At 39.3% G+C, this 19810-nt stretch overlaps 1 protein-coding gene across 1 annotated transcript in view; it reads right to left on the reverse strand.

Moving 5' to 3' along the window:
• Positions 1 to 19810, reverse strand: part of Eaat1 (Excitatory amino acid transporter 1) — a 45398-nt gene that overhangs the window by 12101 nt on the left and 13487 nt on the right. The window contains exons 2-4 of the mRNA XM_089254190.1: positions 7841 to 8389; positions 6296 to 6338; positions 6155 to 6209 (exon numbers count right to left, since the gene is read on the reverse strand). Of these exons, the coding sequence (XP_089110316.1) occupies positions 6155 to 6209; positions 6296 to 6338; positions 7841 to 8373 (631 nt within the window). The 5' untranslated portion in view covers positions 8374 to 8389. The remainder of the gene's footprint in view (positions 1 to 6154; positions 6210 to 6295; positions 6339 to 7840; positions 8390 to 19810) is intronic.

The following is a 19810-nucleotide window of genomic DNA, read 5'->3' on the forward strand; positions in this document are numbered from 1 at the left end:
CTCGCTCGCTGCCCCAACTTCTGAAGGGAGCCTCCGAAAAACCCGAAATTTACACTTTTTCTAAATTACGGGGGGCTCCTTCTCTTGCGTCCGGGGGAGGGGCTCAACCGACTAAAATCCATTTCAGCCGGGAGGAGGCCATGATAATATCTAATTGCAATCAACATCAAATGTGGCAATCTTTTGATTCAATGGACCTAAATGGTCCATGGGGGGGGGGGGGGGGTTGGGTTTGGACCTTTTTTCTTGAGCCTTTTATGCAGCATAGTCAACGGCATTATATGCGTAGAAGAGAAATGCGCATAAAAATTGCTTAAAGAATTCAAGAAATGCTGTACTGCAAAAAAATATAGGGACAAAAAAAAATAATACGAGACCACTGCTGCTGCTACCTAGCAATAACAAAAAAGAAACAAAAAATATGCTATACATTTTTACTGTAAAGTTAGTTGTGGTTACGAACCGTTTTCGCAGCATGGAAAATGGACAAAATGCGTTCCGGTACTGCTACTACTACCTAACCGTACATGCACCTCATACGCATTCCTCTACGGCATTTCTAACGAATTGGTACACGCTGGAATATGCGTACACGTGTTGTGAATTTAACGTGAAGGTTGTTTATTATAACGGTTATGTATAGTGCTGCCATTTGCCATAAATTTTTCTAACAATGAGTGAAGTGTAATGATTGAATAATTGTGTTACTATTCTGTAAATTGTTCTTCATGGTGCACACCAATGTAAATTTTACGCGCTACAATACATGTTACTATGATTTCACGTTTACTGAGAAATCGGTATTTGAGGAGTATAAAATTTATCCCAGGTATGAAGTACAAAAAAAATGCACGGACGGCATCATTCCACGGATTGTTCATTTTCATGCTAGTACTAAACCAGACATGCATCTCGTGAATTTCCTCCGCGGAACTTCTAATGAATTGGTATACGTTGGAATGTTCATGTACGAATAGTGAGCCTTCCGTGAAGTTTTTCGCTGTGTAGTGCGTTATGTGTAGTGCTCCCTTTCGCCATCAATTTTTTCCAACTGAGTGAAGTGCAATGGTAGAATTATTGCACCGTTGTAGGCATGTTGCTGTCCGTGGCGAGACTTTTTTAAAGGAGACATTGGCTCACATTCGAACCTCGAAGTTGGGAACCGCAACAACCCAACTTCGGAAGACCACCACTGTGGCGACGGTGGGGCTCAAACCCAGACCACCACAGCGGTCTTTGGTGGTACTGCTGACTATCGACATCCGTACTACATCGTTTTACCTGAGTTCGGAAATTTTGTCATGTTAAGGAGTTGTCTGTCATACCTTTTAAGATGCTGAAAAACTGCTTTAATAGAAATATCATTATACAAATACAAATACAACGCCACAGCAGGCAAAATGCCCAACGAGGTGGCTGATAAAAAGATGCCCATAAAAATATGGTTGTCATATGTTTCAAAAATACAGCAACCCAATTAAAAATGCAATTAACACAAATTACAAACAATATATACACATGATAAAATATTATACGATGCCCATAAAGATTACTTATGGTTGTCTTATTCTAAGAATGGATAGCTTCTCGATTTACCCCAACATGTTTATCGTATTTCTTTTTAAACGTGTCAATTGTGTTACAATTTACTACCTTCGGGGGTAAGCTATTCCATTTATTAACAACCCTATTGGAGAAAAATTCCCTGCGACACCATAACCTTGCATTGTCCCTCACCAATCGATACTGGTGTCCCCTTATAAAAGCAGTCGATTGGCGGTGTACTAAAAGTTCATGGTCCATCCTATCCATCCCATTGAAAATTTTGAACACTTCGATCATATCTCCTCGACCCCTGCGTTCATCCAATGTAAACATATTCAAAAAATGAAGTCTTTCTTCATAACTCAAGCCCTGTGTGCCAATAAGGACACGCGTAGCTCTTCTCTGCACCCCTTCAACCAAGTCTATGTCCCTCTGTAGGTATGGTCTCCAAAACCTTACAGCATACTCCAGTCCAGGACGAACTAAGCCTCGAAAAAGCGGAAGAATGACTTTAGGAGAACGCGAAGAGACCTTTTTGAAAATGAGACCAAGCATTCTATTCGCTTTTTTGACAACCGCTGAACAATGTTCAGAAAACTTAAGTCGCTCGTCAATGAGAATTCCCAAATCGGTGACTCTAGTTGCATCCGGGATAGTGACACCATTCAACTCGTAAGAGAACCGTGGGTTGTTCGAACCAAAATGAGCGACCATGCACTTATCTACGCTAAACGTCATGCTCCATTCATTTGCCCATGCTGCAATCTTGTTTAAGTTGGTCTGGAGCAACTCCCTATCGCTTTCATTTCCGATTACCCCCATTAGCTTCACATCATCTGCGAATTTGCTAGTAATTCCATCGATACCCTGATCGAGTTTGTCGATAAAAAGTGAAAAAAGTATGGGGCCAAGGACACTTCCCTGAGGAACTCCACTTGTGACGTCTGTCCAACCAGAGAATTCCCCGTTCACCATAACTCGTTGCGACCTATCTCTTAACCACGATTCTATCCAATTCAGCAAGTTGCCCCCTATTCCAATCTCGTGTAAACGCTTCAAGAGTTTGCCATGTTGGACCCGATCGAATGCCTTCTGGAAATCAAGGTAAACAACGTCGACATTTTTGCTCTTACCCAAAGCCTTAGTCACGTAATCATAGAAGCAAAGGAGGTTAGTTACACATGACTTCCCCTTCCTGAACCCATGCTGATTATCCGACAATACATTATTCTCGTCTATCCACTTCACAAACTGCCTTTTGATGATAATTTCCAAAATTTTCGAGAGGGAGCTCGTCAAACTCACTGGACGATAATTAGACACCACTTCTCTACTACCCTTCTTAAATATCGGAACAACGTTAGCCAGTTTCCAATCTCTCGGGACGATACCCTCAGCAACACTACTCCTGTATATCTGTGCGACTGGCCCCAACAATTCATTAGCACCTTCCCTGAGAACCCTGGGATAGATATCATCTGGTCCTGGTGCTTTGCTTGCACATACATTTCTTAGAAGATTTAGGACCTCCACGTCTTCCACTTGAATATCGTTGAGCGTTTTATTACCCCATGCAACACCCGTATATCGAATATCATTATCTCCATTAAAAACCGACGCGAAAAAGTCATTGAAAGCACTACACATGCCTACATTGCTCTCTACTTTTGAGCCTCCTATCGAGAGGGGGCCAACTGTCCCCTTACATCCATTATTGACGTATCGAAAAAATGATTTTGGGTCAGAGCCAATGTTATCTGCCAACCTAGATTCAACTTGCTTTTTACTATCCCTTATCGCTTTCTTCAACAGTCTTCTTTTATCAGTAAACAATGATAGGTCACCTCGTCCACTTTTATACTCTCTGAATGCTCTTTTCTTTTCAAGATAAAGGTTCCGCACGCTATCCGTGAACCATAGAGGGTGTGATGTACAAACACGCTTTTTTCGAACAAAGGGTATGACGTCGTGCAAAACAGAGGACAGCTTCTTACTATTAAAAATACTATTGATTTATTTCAAATTTTTTACACGTGTTCGTATGTGCTATCCCATACCGGTATAAAGTTTTACATACCTCTGATTCTATGAAGATATGTGTAGTAGCACGAATATATTGTGTACGAAGATATATATATATGGTGTGTGTATATACGGCTCAGGATAACGTGCAAATATTATTAGTATACAGCAACATGCATATAACAGTGCGCATGCATATAGCTAGTGTTGTGTGAATAGTGACAAAAAACATGCTAAAATTTTGCTCATTTTCATTTTTGAATATATTCATGTTATTATAGGAATTTTACTTATTCATGTCATATTCTTGAGTAACTTTATATTGTTTCGAACTGGTTTGTGTCAGTACGTTTCCAGTCGATGTTAGATAATATGAATGGATCACATATTCAACATTTGGAAGACTGATAAAACGCATGTATGTTAACGCATATTTATTAAAGCAATAATGGCGTATAAATAGTGTCTTAATACAATAAACCTCGGGAGCATCAAATTCCTGCTACGCGGTACGTTAATGCCCGAAGTATAATGTAAGCGCTGTAGTAGTAGCAGTAATTTTTTGTTCTATTATAATTATACCTCTGACAAAATAAAGTTCGGTGAATAGTCCTTTAACATTAACGTAGATGAAATGTTAACGAAAGTTACCTTACTGTCCTTCGAAATAGTCACCTCCCATGAGATCTATGCACCGCTGAGATCTCCTATACATGTCCTGGAAACTTTGCAAGAAGTCTTCCTTTGAGATGGAGTTCAAAAGCTTCGTCACGTTTCGTTGGATGTCAGGAATATCGTCAAATCTCTTTCCTTTCAAAGCGAGTTTGAGTCGTGGGAATAGGAAGAAGTCTGGAGGATTGAGATCTGGCGAGTATGGTGGATGTTCAATTTGCACCACCCCCTTTTTTGCCAGGAATTGTTTGACGATATTGGCTGTGTGAGGGCGAGCATTGCCGTGAACAAGAAACCACGAACCTTGCTGTGCGTACTGAGGTCGTACCCTGCGTAGACGTTTCATGAAACGGGTCAAAATTTCAATGTACCTTGCAGCATTCATCGTCGTTCCCTCAGGTAGAAATTCCTTGTGGATAATGTTTTGACTATCAAAAAAGGTGATTAGCATCTTTTTGATGCGTGATTTTTCTGCTCTGACCTTTTTCCGACGAGGTGATGCAGGAGAACGCCATTCCATGCTTTGCCGTTTCGTTTAAGGGTCGTACCTGAGACACCAGGACTCATCCTCAGTGATCTTTTGTTCGTTCATTTTCCTGTTCTCAGTTAAGAACCAACGCACTAAACAAGCACTTTGTAAAACAAGTCTTTCACGGAACACAAACGACGCTCAACTGAACAACGGTGGCGGCAGATGGTCAACAACTGCCGCTACGCATGTGCAGCGTTTTGCTTCGCCAGTGTTGCCAGATCGGCCGTTCTGACTTCATTCACCGAACTTTATTGTCAGAGGTTGTAATACAATGTAAATTGTTTTGCAAAATGAATTGTTAACCTCGGGGGCGAATGGTGCTCCCGGGGGTAGAGTGTATATATATTTATATATGATATTTTCTTTTTTTTAAATTGAGAAAATAAATGCTCCCACCGGGGGACCGCCGTATGGCGGAAAGTAACTCATAGCTCTGATACTTAATTTTTTTTTGTAAATTAAAAAAATATATTAAAAACAGCTTGTGCGCATGATATAATTCCATAATATCCATATAATTAAAGATTGACAGAGAAGGAAAACGTTCAGTTCATAAAATGAAGCTAATGGTGGTTGACATTTGAGGGGGGTGGGGGGGACATGTTCCTTGAAAGGTAAGATTTAAAAATGTCAAATATCATTGACTCAAATTTTAAAATTTAATTCAAACTTTTACCAAATGGGGGCATGGAATGGTAATAAACTTTTTAATACGGAAGCGTAGATGACTACGTAACAAAACTCTAAGGCAGCGGTTCTCAACCTTATTTGACTCACGGAGCCCTTTAAAGTAAAAAAATTCTACGGCGGAGCCCCGTAGAGACCAGTTTTTTAATTATTCATCAAAGTTACTGATTTATTTTTACTTAAAAATATTTATAATTATTATTTTTTTAATTTTACTGGTTTTTTTTTCTTTCATTTTCCTCGATCGACCGCGGAGCCCCTGGAAAGTGCACAAGGAGCCCCAAGGGATCCGCGAGGCACCGGTTGAGAACCGCTGCTCTAAGGAATTTTTTATTATTTCCTGGTATTTGCCTTATTCGTTGACGATTTTTTTTTTTTAGTAAACTGTCTCTGCCCGACACAAATCATCCAAACCAACCCCACCAAACTTTTTCTTACACGGCCAATTGTCTGTTCACAACCCCCCACCCCCCCCTTCCGTCTGCTTCACCTCACACAATCAGTTATTGTACGGAACGGGATTGAGAGGGAAAGAAAGTTTCGCTTTTTGTGATGAATTTTCTTTCCCTCACAAAAATTCACTTCCCCGGGCTAAAGTTTAAAGTTTCACTTAGCCTTCCTAAAGAGGTTCAACGAACCTTTGCCCTTTACAAGGCAATAAATTAGAATCAATGTGCGCAGAACAAAAATATTCACCTGTAGAATTCGACGAATTCAACCCTTTCTCTGGTTCTTCGATCACAGTGGACGTCTGCAATGAAAAATACACATGAATACAAGTTCTCTTGACAAATGATTGAATAATGACACACATAGTGTGACCAATGGTGGACTCACCTGAGTAATGGTCGCCTCAAGGATATTTGGGGGGAACATGTTCCTTGAAAGATAAGATTTAAAAGTCAAATATCATTTAATGAGTAATTAATGCATCAAAAATCGGGAAAACTGCAAAGCGTTGGATCTCAAACTATTATTAACCACGACGCCCTTTCCAGAGCGATCATTTACCTATGACACTTTTTCTAAGGCCTTAAAAAGGCATGGGCATTGTCTCGGTGCTGCAGGAGGCTTCCGAGGCAGGGAAATTGGATTAATGCCAAATCGTGAGATAATCATCTGTCCCAAGTGTCCCTGCAGCCCACGATACGGTCTTCTCTCTTACCACTGTAACTATTTACCCGTTGCAACCTTTCCAAACAGTCATATGCCCCTAGCGTCCTCTCTTGCCCAGTAGGCAAGATAGGACGTCAAATTGCTACTTGGGATTTTCTCAAGAGAGGACGTCAAATTGCTACTTGGGCAATTTGACTACACATAAACTGCCCAAGTGGCAATTTGACTACACATAAACTGCCCAAGTGGCAATTTCTGTGTGGATCCCTAGTACAAACTATCCTTAAAACGCTTCTTCACCCTGATTAAAATTTACCAGTGATTCCCTAGTCGTAATGGTCTAAAAAGTCATGCCACAGAAAGCAACAGACTTACAAATGGTACAAACATTCAATCATTGCACTTCACTCTGAAATAAAGATGGCAGCACTGGAAAATCAGACAAAACAAGATGCGCATTCGGACTGTTAGGTTCACAACTCACTAGGTAGTAAATTGCCCGAGGCGATAGACTGGAGTTGTGTTCGGTTTGAAAGAAAAAAAGAGAAAGCCGTGAAGGTCATATGCCTGTAATGTCCTTGTCTAATTGGCAATTTACTTGCGGCTTCCTTGGTGTAGTAATCCCGTGCCTATATCGCCAAGACTTTCTTGTTACAAGTCATTTCTCAGTGACGTTCTCGTGGTCTTAATAACCGGAAGAAGTCTCGGTAAATTGCGATTTGTCACTATAGAAGTACAAATTTGTTAGTCGGCGACGCCCCTTAGACACGTGACACACACTTCGAGAAAATAGAGCTTTACCCATGTCTATGGTCATGCCCCCCACAGGGGCTGGGCTGACAGGTCTCTAGCTCTGGGACCAGAAACAATTCTCATAATTTTTTGCTTTTTCACGCTATAAATTAACTATAGAAGGGCCCATGAAGAGTCTGACCAGGGGGGCCCGCAAAAGAGATCCCAGCCTAGGGGTCCTGCCCCAGGATGTGGGGGCATGGTTACCAGATTTCTGTATGATAAAAACCGGCCCCTTTGCGAAGAGTCATGGAATATCACCTACTATGAGACTCTGGCCCTACAAATCAGAACTGTTCACATCAAATCGGGACGTCTATTTAACCTTTGTAGGCTTCCTGGAAGGTCAATTGTCCCTTGGACCCACATGGATAACATTTTTGTGTGCTCGCTCAATTTCATGTATGTATTCATGCGATCCTTAATAAACCGAAAGTGATTTTTATAGATAAATGGGTATATTGGGCTCCATACCTGACTAGATCCATCATAGTATCCTCTGTCAGCGTCGCTCTTCTCTTTGGCGCTTCTTGGGCTTTGTCGACAGATTTCGTGGATTCGCCAGCACCAGGCTTGATGCTCGTCACCAAGATTATTCCCAATATGATCGCCAGTATGGTTGTCGCGAAATAGTACAGCACTGCCCTGGCACCAATCTTACCGGAAAGTTTGACGTCGAGGTTCCCCAGAGCGGACACTAGGCTGGAAAATATGAGAGGGAGTATGAGGCACTTCAACATCCTCAGGAATATTTCGCCGGGGAAGTTTATGTACATTATCTCGCGAGGTGTCCAGGTTCGGATCTGGCGCAGACCGAGCCCGAGACCGATCCCGGCCACGACACCCGTCATCGTCAGTATGGTGATGATGTTGGTGCGGAAGCAGCCGCCCTTGGACAAACATCCTGTCGATTTGGGAGAATCTGTCGAGGTTTGTCTGGACTTTGATGATCCGTTGGCGACGTTCAGGTAGGAATGGGATGTGTTCAAGGCCTTGTCGTCATCCATCGTGAAGGCTTGAACCCTGGAAAAAAAATTTCAGTGCCTGTAATCAATCATTTTGATTCTTTTCTTAAGAAAAACAATCAATAACCCAAATTCTGAAAAAAATTATTGCAAATTTCTTGTGCCTAAGGGCGGTATTCACCAATATGGTTTAAGCTATAGTCACAATTTTTTGATAAGAGATCGACACGGATTGGTTGAATTCAGGGTTTTAACCAATCTATGTTGATCTCTTATCCAAAAATTGTAACTACAGGTTTAAACCATGTCGGTGAATACGGCCCGTAATGGTATGTTATTAAACTTATTCGCAATCGAAACTTCATCATACGGTATTAGAAGTTCTCTAAAGGTTGTCCATGGACCGTCAGACAATAACTTTCAAGCATAACAAGATTCCATTCACCTTGATGTCTTTTATTCAACTGTAGGAATCTGCGCAGCAGGTTATTGATTCAATTTGCTATATTATTGATTCTATTTATTGCTATATTATTGATTCTAATTATTGCTATATTATTGATTCTATTTATTGCTATATTATTGATTCTAATTATTGCTATATTATTGATTCTATTTATTGCTTTATGATTTTATTTATGTTACTATTTTATCATTTCAAAATGATATTTGAGAGGTTTATGGAAGACTTTGCAGAACTGGGAAAACAAAAATTAAGTACGTATTTGGAAAGAGCAGAAAAAATCCTAAATCCTATAAAACGACATCAATTTCATTGAGATATCTGGATTCACTGCAGAGCTACAAGCGCTAGAAGATTGGCGAAGTTTAAACATTTTGGCGGTAATTCGCCTTTCTAGCTACAATCGGTAAAATTTACAAAAAATTTGTCCATTGCAGTGCCGTCGTAACGCATTTGCCGACCCGGACACGGCCCGGGGGACTGAAGAGAAGAGGGGGCCTCAGAAAAACGATAAGTAGTTGAATTTTACGAGAATTTTCCAGGTAAAGCCTCACTTGGCCCAGGACCCATGATGCCCTTAAGACGGTCCTGGTCCATTGTACCAGCTTTCGAAAGAGCCTATAATGAAACATACCGGTGGTTCAGGAGAAATTTATAATATTTTGTACATGTAGCCTAAATCACTGAAATCGGCGTTGGTTGAAGTAGTTTTTTGTAGGTTTTGGTGACAATCGATTTGCCACTTTTCTCAACGATTGTAGAGAGCTCGTCATCAAATATAGATACCCTATAGATAGAGGCAATGTTACCTTATGATTTTTTTGTAAAAAATCAAATTTCCGCCAAAGTCTGTAAACGCCAACTCCGAATATTCGTTGAATATCCACTTCGACGAATGCTGATTTCAGTGATGCACATTGCGAACAAAAGAATACATTTCTCCTGAATTCGGTCACCGACATGGTTTTTTTTTTTGTAGGCTCTTTCAAAAGCTGGTACAATTAGACCAAGTTTCTGGCAAATTTGATCGATTGCAGCTAAAAGGGTATTTGCAGAATTGGCGATTAAAAATGACGGTGACTATTCAATTTTGAACTTTGCCTATCTGTCATCGCTTGTTGCTCGCCATTAAATCCAGATATTTCGATGAAATCAGCGTCACCTTATAGGGTTTTTCCAGTATATAGTTAGTACTAATAGTTTAATTTTTATTTACCATTTTGGTATTTCAGATTAGTTTCTTATACTGTTCATAATAAAACAAAATTCAAATGATTCAATATAACAATAATCAAAAATAACTATTTTCCTGATTTTTCCTTTCCAAATACGTGCTTAATTTGCAAGTGTCTTCCAGAAATTCGATGAATTCGGTTTTTTCCCAGACTCGATTCATTTTTTCATCCATAATCGATTATTCACCATAACTCGAAAACAGTTCGACATAGGACAGGATTGGTAGGATTTTTTTCATGTTCCACTTTGGCTGGTCTATCACCCATTTTCGTTTGGCTGAATAGGATGGATTCACCCTGTATAGTATTACTTATTGTTTTCTTCCGTACTATATATGCTCTTATTTTGGGTTGCTGTGTTTTGGTTCTATTTGACATCCATATATATTTTATGGGCATCTTTTTTCAGCTACCTCGTTGTGCAATTTGCCTGTTGGAAGCCTGTGTGTTTGTATTTGCAAAGATAAGATAATCCATTATTGTATTCTCATCGAAGCTAAAGGATCCCAAGAAGTATCCCCAAGGGGTTCGTGCATTGTCACCGGAACCTGAACGCTAAGGCTATTTGAGCCGCCAGCTTCCAATAATTAATGAATACCCAAAGCAACGAACCCTTCCCCTGCGTACGAGCTTGAGTCCCGTATAAACGAGATGACCAGCAACGTTCAGCCTGGTTTTTATTCATGTCGGCACCTCTAGGTCCGTGAAGCTTCTGGGATAGGAAAACAAATATCTATGCTAGCAGACAAACTGCAATTAACACATTACTAACATCACAATACATGCCTGAACATGAAAAAAACTTATTGAATTGTTTTAAAAATATTGAATCATTTGAATTTTGGGTTTATTATGAGCAGTATAAGAAACTAATCTGAAATACCAAAATGGTAAATAAGAATTAACAGTACTACTACCATTTATAACTGCACATGCAGGGTCGTAACTGGGGGGGGGGAGGGAGAGCAGGCGGGTCTCATGCCCCAGACGCTGGACCAGGGGTGGCGCAAATTTCATTCTCAAACCTCTATTTCCACATTACAAGAGGGCGTCAAAATGCTCGCCCCTGATCTTAGTGACCAAGCATCTAATTGCGGCTGGCCCTGCGTACATGCACCTCGTATGCATTCCTCTGCTGTACTTAAATGAAAATAAATGCCTTAACAGGCAACAAAGCACAAAAAATTGAAAATAAATGAGTGAATAAAACATGTAATTACTAGAGCGAAGATTTCTATGATTTTTGCATATATTTCATGCATTTTGCATATTTCAGCATAACAATGAAGAGGGATATTTTTTCCCCCGGAACTCTCTCATATCTAGCTTCATTTCTCACAGTTCCCGATTTCAGCAACAATTGGCAACTTTAACACGTTTCGTTTTAAAAGCGACATGGTTTTTTGGTAATGATTGGCAATTTTCCGTCGATATTAGCAACTATTGGCTATTATTTGTGTACCTCAGGCATCATTTTTGATAAAGATTAGCAATTTCTCTGTAATTTCGTTTTTCTCTAGGAAATATTTTCATCGTCTTTATAAAAACATATTTTTCGGATTTTTGGGGCATTAATGCATTTTTCATGGAGCATATTCTGTCGGTTTTTAGGTCATAAAAATCCTAGCTCTAGTAACTACTATGTAAGGATGAGAATATAGCGCCATCTAGGATTGATTTAAAACTCAAAATATGATATAATAAGTACTGTTCGCGTATGAATTGAATATGGGAAAGTTTTACGTCAAAAAATAACTCATAAATTAAAAAAAACAATTTTTTTGCTACATTTTTCTAATATTCCTGTCTTATTTGGTTGTCAACAATAATTAAAGATGCAATATTATATCACACATTAACTTAAAATACTTAAGCTTCTGGGATTGCCAACTTGGTCGACATCGACGGGGTTCCAATAGAGATTGAAAGATACAGAAGAAATCGTTTTCCCTTGCAATGCAGGAACTGCATGAAATTCGGACATACAAGTTATTTTTGCCATAATCAAGCCATATGCGCATTTTGTTCAGAAGGACACAGTACTAGAAGCTGCTTGGTTAAGGGAGATCTGAACAAGATAAAGTGTTACTTCTGTGGAGGCCCTCATACAGGAACGTATTCTAAGTGCCCTGCCAGACCTGCTTCCACAGGTGAATCTGGAAGAACCTTCATCTCCAAGCTTCCACCTACGCTTCGAGATTTCCCCCTTCTAGGCAGCGTAGGAAATAACGTAGTTTTAGAACGAGGAAGAGATAGAAATGGGGAAAACAACTTTTCTGAAAATGAGTTGTCTACTAAAACGGAGTCAAATCCTTGGGTCAAGGCTAGTACAATCCCGTTGGTATTACAACGTTCTGTAGACGAAGTCTTAAAGGGACCACATATTCTTGGAATAGGCAAAGTGCATCTCACGGAAGCCGAACTGGTCGAGGAGCTGAACAGAAATTATAACGAAGCCGAGCAAGTGAAAATATTAGATTACAAAAATAATCAATTTGGAATTAATTTCACAGATGTAATTCATGAATTCAACAAACATCTTAATAATCGTGATGATTCTTTCGGCGATCACATAGTTAAGCCGTCTGAACTTTCCAAATCTTATAATAATTCTGTAAACAGGCAAATGCCAGTACCTTACCTTGTCATTGATGAAACTGATGTCACTGATGCGTCTGTACATTCAGTTTGTATGTCTTCAACTACTAATGAAACAGTGGAGAATTCACAGAAGAACAACATCGAGAACTTTTCCAATGTTGTGCGAGAACTTTTGGTCAATATGGGCATTTCTGAAGACAAGGCTCATAACCTTATTCAAATTCTGATTGGTTTTATTTCAGCGCTCAAAAATTAATACACCAGTGTCAACTATCAGCAAACCGCTGAAAATTCTGGCATGGAATGCCACTGGGCTTAAACAGGAACTACAAGAATTCAAACAATTACTCTATGACCTACAAATTGATGTAGCACTGGTTTGTGAAAGTTTTTTAAAACCTTCTCATACTTCCAATATCTCTAATTTTGTCTGTTTACGTGAAGACCGTCTACATGGAAGGGGTGGTGGAATTGCGGTGTTCGTTAAAAAGGACATTCCTCACCAAAAACTTTCGATTCCTTCTTCAACTGAAATGGAAACTTTGGCAGTAAACATCTTCATCAACAGATCACCAATAACCATTTGTGCAATTTACAAACCACCTAATAACCATGTTGATATCAATCTCCTAAACTATCTCGTTAATATCAACAATCCGGTACTAATTGCTGGCGACTGGAACTGTAAAAGCCCTACATTCTTCAGCCATTCCACAAATAGACAAGGTAGAGTTCTAGAAAGATTTTGTAGGAATAATTGCTTGTGCATTCATTCATCGAACATTCCAACCAATTATCCTACTAGTCGATTTTATCGACCCGATGTTCTGGACTATGGAATCTCCAAAAACTTCAGGCACAACATCTTTTTCGAAACAACTGCCAAACTTAATTCAACTCACAACCCTATTATTTTCACCATCGATATAACTAGACCAAAGGATATTCCATATCAACTGGTTACCAACTGGGAAATCTTCCGCTCTACGCTGGAAACATTACCAGTGTGGAACTCAGCGGAATTGACGACGAACTGTATTGAAAATGCAGTAGTTGATGTGACTGAACAAATTAAAACAGCTATTCAAGCCTCTACCAGGAAGATTAAGGCAAAAGAAAACAGATTTGGCATTTCGGAAGAATTACGGGACAAAATCAGACTAAAAAACCGGGTCCGAAAACTCTGGCAAAGATTTAGAAGACGGTCTGACAAAACCACTCTAAACAGACTAGAAAAGGAAATAAGACAAGAAACAACTGAATATGTCAATGAGAGATTCACCCACTTCATTGAGGAGGCCACAGCATCCGATGGCTCACTTTGGAAGGCGTGGAAAATCTGTAAACGAAAATCTCCAGCGGTGGACAAAATTACAAACGAACAAGGTCAACTGTTGTATACAAATGAAGAGATTGTTGAAACGTTTGCTGATAACTATGAAAAGCAATTCATGCCAAACAGTCTGCAATCTCGAAGTATTGCTTCAGCTCATCATGGAAAAGTTCAAGAATTCCTGGATAGAGTTCGCTCGGATGCCTTGCGCGGAATGGGTGCTGCCGGTTTGACCAATGTTGACGAAATCAGGGGCATGATTAACAAACTCAAAACTAAAAAAGCTTCTGGTCATGATGAAATTTCAAATCTCGCTCTTAAAAATCTTCCTCTTTCTATCCTCAAATCATTCACTAATATATTTAATAGCATGCTTCAGACAAGCTATTTTCCTAATGTCTGGAAACTTTCTATTGTCAAACCTCTTCATAAATCTGGAACTGACCCACTTTTCTCTCAAAACTTCAGACCTATCAGCTTACTCAGTAACATTTCTAAAGTCTTTGAACGTATCTATATTTCACGTCTTGACGCTTTCCTGTCCTTCAACAGCATTCTTCGAAGTGAGCAGCACGGATTCAGGCGGGGGCATTCTTGCGTTACTCAGCTGCACAGAGTTACCGAGTTCGTGATGACTGCGTTCAACTACAAGGAACATGTCTGTGCTCTCTGTCTGGATATATGTAAGGCCTTCGACAAAACGAATCACACGACCTTATTATCCAAACTAATTGACCTGGGTTTGCCTGACTATTTCATCATCTTTTTAAACAGTTACCTTTCCAATCGAAGATTCCAAGTCAAAAATGGCAACTGTCTCTCACCTGTTAGACCAATAAGAGCGTCTGTCCCGCAGGGTTCTTGTTTGGGACCACTGCTCTTTGCGCTATACATCAATGACTTCCCAGCTCCTCAGCGCGGAATGCTTGGTCTATTTGCTGACGATGCCATCCTGTTGACCAATCACAAAAAAGGGAAAAAATGTATTGAAAATTTACAAGAATCAACTGAAGACGTTGAGGACTGGTGCCAAGACAACGATATAAAGTTGAATCATCAAAAATGTCAATATATTCTCTTCACAAGACGGTACAAGTTTCCAAGAACTCCCATATACATCGGCAATACGGTGTTGACAAGAAAACTCCAAGTCAAGTATCTAGGTTGTATACTAGATAAGTCGCTCTCATTTTCTCCTCAGGTGATGTACGTAAGAAATAAGGCCTCACAAGCAGTTGGGATGCTATCCAGAATCACATTCCCACAGGCCAGGCTAACGTTGAGGAATAAAGTAATTCTTTTTAAAACTATTATTCGTCCTATTCTGACATATGCTGCCCCAGTGTGGGCTCATGCCAGTCTTGCAAATATGAAACGTTTACAGACACAGCAGAACATCATTCTTCGTCAGTTTACCAGAGCCCCCTGGTATGTGAGAGGAAAAAACATCCGTAAAGATCTTGACTTACCACTAATCTTGGACTATATCAAGGAGCTTGCCAATGATCATTTTGACAGGCTACGATCTTCTGAACACCCGCATCTTAGAGAAATTGTCTATTATGACCCTAGAATACCCACAGTACACTCTAGGCCAATGGACTTGCTGAGCGTGGATTGGGTGACGAATTGATGTAATTTGCAGAACATTTTCATGATTTTGATTTTTTTTTTTTCAAAACAATTTATCAATTTAATATCAGTTTTGTTTGATATTGCGGATGCTGTGATCGCAATTCAGAGGCATTTATATGTTTTTTGTTTTTTTTTCGCAATTAATAATTTTTCTCATTTACTCATAATTTGCGCTTGCATAAAATGGTGCATTGGGTTCGTGTCGTGTTGAAACTGATGTTATTACAGAGATGGATGGTATGTGTCATGTCTTCATTACAACTTTTTCTTTGATGTTCTTGATTATGGTTATATGACTGATGACGGTTCAACAGTACCTCAAACATCTCTGGTTAGTGTCTCTCGATTATGTAAATATTTATAATGTTGGGGTTTTTGGGCAGCATATCATCAGCTGCTTCCCTTAAGACATTTCCCCCTTGTTCTTCGATTGTGTTGTGTTTTATCTCGATGAGCATTCATTTCGCGAAGATTTGTAAACAATACTCTACTGGCTCATTCATTCTCTACACACACACTTACACTACATACCTTACAAACATGCACAAACTTGTCTTTTTCCTTCTCATACCACCCCTGGTGATCTGTAAGTCGCCAGACAGCCTGCAAAGGCTGGGCAGCGACGGAAACGTTCAATTCTGGTCTGGTCTGACACACACGTTTACTTCTGCTTATTACTTGTTTATTATCAAGTAATACGCTTTTCATCTATAAGTTGACTGAACTTGTACGGCCGAGATTACAATACAAACTATAAAAGTTCTTTTATAAAACGTGAAAAAATGCAATACAATAATATATATACAATGCATAAATCGAATATAACCGCGATAAGCGTATCGGTTATATTCAAGCGAATGCAATCTTAATGCAAAGGCCTTACTGGTTGTTTTCAAGTTTCATAGATGATCTTTTATCAAACTTTTATAGTGTTATCCCGGTTTCAGATACTATCGTCACTTTTCTGATTTCATTACAACTGAAAGCATTGATGTGCTAAAGTTAGGGCTTGGATTTTTATGGAGTGATATTTCGGACGTTTTCGAGCAATTGGTCATATTTTAAGCATTTCTGAGCAATCGGCCATATTTTAGGAACATAATTTTTTTTTTCTTTTCGGTGATAAAGTCACCGAAAATTTTAATCTAATGGCATTTTCTTCGATGAAGTACTGCCGCACTTACAGTGAAGTATTTTCTTTTTTTGGGTAAAAAATTAGGGTGGGCTGTGCCATAGGCACGACCGCAAGTTTAGACGTGAATACGTTCTTTTGGCCTACCTTTGCGTGGTAGGTAATGGCATAATAAAATTAGTATCATTGGATTTGTCCGTGGAATAGCCAACAGACGATACCAAAGTGTCTATTTGTTTTGCGAACCTCTCAAGATATAGCAAAAAACAATTTCGTTACGAAAGCGGGCCGCGAGCCTGGCGTCCAGAGTGGCATCATTGGATTCGTCTCAACACGATCAACCCGCAGACATACAAAACACTGATATATTATGAATACTTCCTGAGATATGAACGTTTAAACTATATCGTTATGTAACTTTTTGAGAATGCACCTAGTATCAAGGAAACAGATGTTTTCTGGATTTTATGCCGAGGTGAACTTGGAAAGAAAAATCACATTTTTTTCGCCGGGACTCGAACCCCGGCCTTCTTTCTTATATTAGGCTGAGGAAATGCGGTCTATCTTTACCGTCACACCTGGGGGCCATTTGCTGAAGTTTACAGAAGGCTACTAATGCCTCTACTTCAGCGCCTCACGCCGCAGTACGTGAAATAAGGGCGGCAGGTCGTGTCTCCAGTGGTGTAGATGGTAGCTGCTATGTGTAAGAAGGCCTGCATTCAAGTGATAAGATGAATTTTCCTTCCGAGTTCAAATCAGTATAAAATCCAGAAAATGTGTGTTTCCTTGATATATTGGACTGAGAAAATGCTATCTCTAGCACTCGGTATCCTCTGATGATTTGAAAGACCCCCCAAGACCTCCGTACTCACGTAAAAGCTTTTGAATACCGATTGGTCACTGTTTTGACCATTTTGTTGTGATGGCACAAGTTCACAAGTACTTGCTAAAGATGTTATTCATTCGGACAATCCAAATATTCGCGTTCAATGCAAATTTGCCATAATGCCTGAACACAAGAATTTTTGTCGGTTTGGGGTAGAATTGGTTTTGACCATCCCCGTCACTGTAAAAGTCCAAAGCTCAAAACAGGAGGTGGCCAACCTTTTTCCAAGCCGTGCCACAATTAAGATTATTTTCGATGGCGTTCCACTGACAAATTTTAGTTCGCAGGCAATACGTCCTGCTTTTAAGAGACATGAGCATTCTCTCAGTTCCTGCAGAATATTGTTCGGCTATCCTCTTATTTTCGTAAAAATGTTCAGTTTTTAACTCTTTTCAGTTCTAAATTGTTTTTATTTTTGAGTCATAAATTATGTTGCAATGCATATCCATAATTTACACACATCGGTAGAAGTTAATCTTACCTACACCATGCTGGGCATAGACACCGGTACCTGAGTACTCAGAATGCTAGGCCGCCGCCTCCCCAAATGAGAGCTTCAGAGTGAAAAGTTACGTAATTTTTCCAGGACTTTGGAGAAAATATTTTCAGCATCGATGGTAGCCGCTGAGCGTTCATGTGAGTATCGTGAGGGATTCGCATTGCAGTGGTGGTTGGCTGACGTTGGTTTTCTGTTGTTTTCCAGCTTCAGGCACAAATGTTAATCGATCTCCCCGATGAAAAGTTTTACAACTGATCCTAAAACCATGGTCGCAACCAAAAACAAAAATTGACACTTTCACCCGGGGCAAGTACCCATTTTGGCATCACCCTCCTTATAATTTTGAAGGAACAAAAAGCAAACTTGGCACTCTTCCTTGTCTACCGCACGGGGCACCAGACTCCTACGCCTGCCCTCCCTTAGTTGAGGACCACCCTCCAACTGTACAATTATGTAAGCATTACACTTCACTAACAATTCGAAATACAGATGGTAGCACCAACTGCACGCACAACACTAAATACGACGCGGATGGTTAGGCATATCAAGTTGTATCTGGTTGGGTATAGAAAATGCTTACACTTTCGGCACAAATTATTTATCTCTGAAGGCGGATAAAGTGATAGTAAATTGTGCCCAATAACGTTAGATCAGAGTTGTGTTCGGTTCAAAAGAAGGATCAATGTATTTCCATCAAAATTTAGTAAAATCATTGTATTTTATTTCGTGAAAAACATATTAAAAGTTCCAGCACAAAATCCATTTAATGTGCGGTAAAATTGCAATTCAGCTTGGAAAATAATCAACCATATTACAGAAACTAAAATCTGCTTTATGACAAGCCTGTTTCAAATATTGCTACATTTGGTAATTTGTATCGAATTTTAAAAAAAAAGAAAATACTTTTGCCAAATTATACTAGTTTTTTTCAGATGTTTCTTAAACTAAACAATAGCAGTTTGTTTTTTTTAAACATTTGAAACTGCACATCTCATAAAATTCGGAGGGTTTTTAGGACATACCAAAGAACAGTTATTCAGCATAAGGTAGGCGAGGATTTCATTTGAGTCTGGTGAAAGAATTTTAATAGAAAAGTTAAACTGATGAATTCTTCGTTCATTTTATCACGAAATATATGAAACAAGAAACAATAACTCTATATAAAAGAAAAGATAGAATTCAGTACAGTTCCAGAACGTACTGAAGAAAGGGGGTGGTTTTCTTTTGAATGATGACAGAATTACAATTAAGGACAAAAGTTCCCGGCTTTTTAACATGGTAAAAAAAAAACTTTTATATATAACTAGCTACAATATCCGGCGTTGCCCGGGTTTTCTTCAATGAGGCTTTTTGGATCATGCGATATCTCCCTCTTTCTTTGACGGACATGCAAACCGTGTCAAAGTTAACCAATATGGCGACTTCCAGCGCGACTCATGAAAGAAACAAATCTAGATTTAAAGACACGTAGAAATGAATATTTTTTTTCCTTTTTTAAGGGCGCTAAGTATTTCGATTCCCTTCCCTCCCATGAACTTATCCATCTCTGCCTATTTCAGCTTCCAAAAATGCTTAATTTAAGCTGTGGAATTTCTTCGATGTGTTTTACGGGCCCATAATTAATTTTAAAAAACATCCTAAACTATTTATGCAGTTGAATATTAAAAGACAATACAGACACATTTTCATTTTCGA

Source organism: Pholcus phalangioides, unplaced genomic scaffold (genome assembly GCF_987345545.1).
Source record: "Pholcus phalangioides strain wild (caught in Gottingen) unplaced genomic scaffold, Ppha-v1.0 ptg000040l_1, whole genome shotgun sequence".
Classification (NCBI taxonomy): domain Eukaryota; kingdom Metazoa; phylum Arthropoda; class Arachnida; order Araneae; family Pholcidae; genus Pholcus; species Pholcus phalangioides.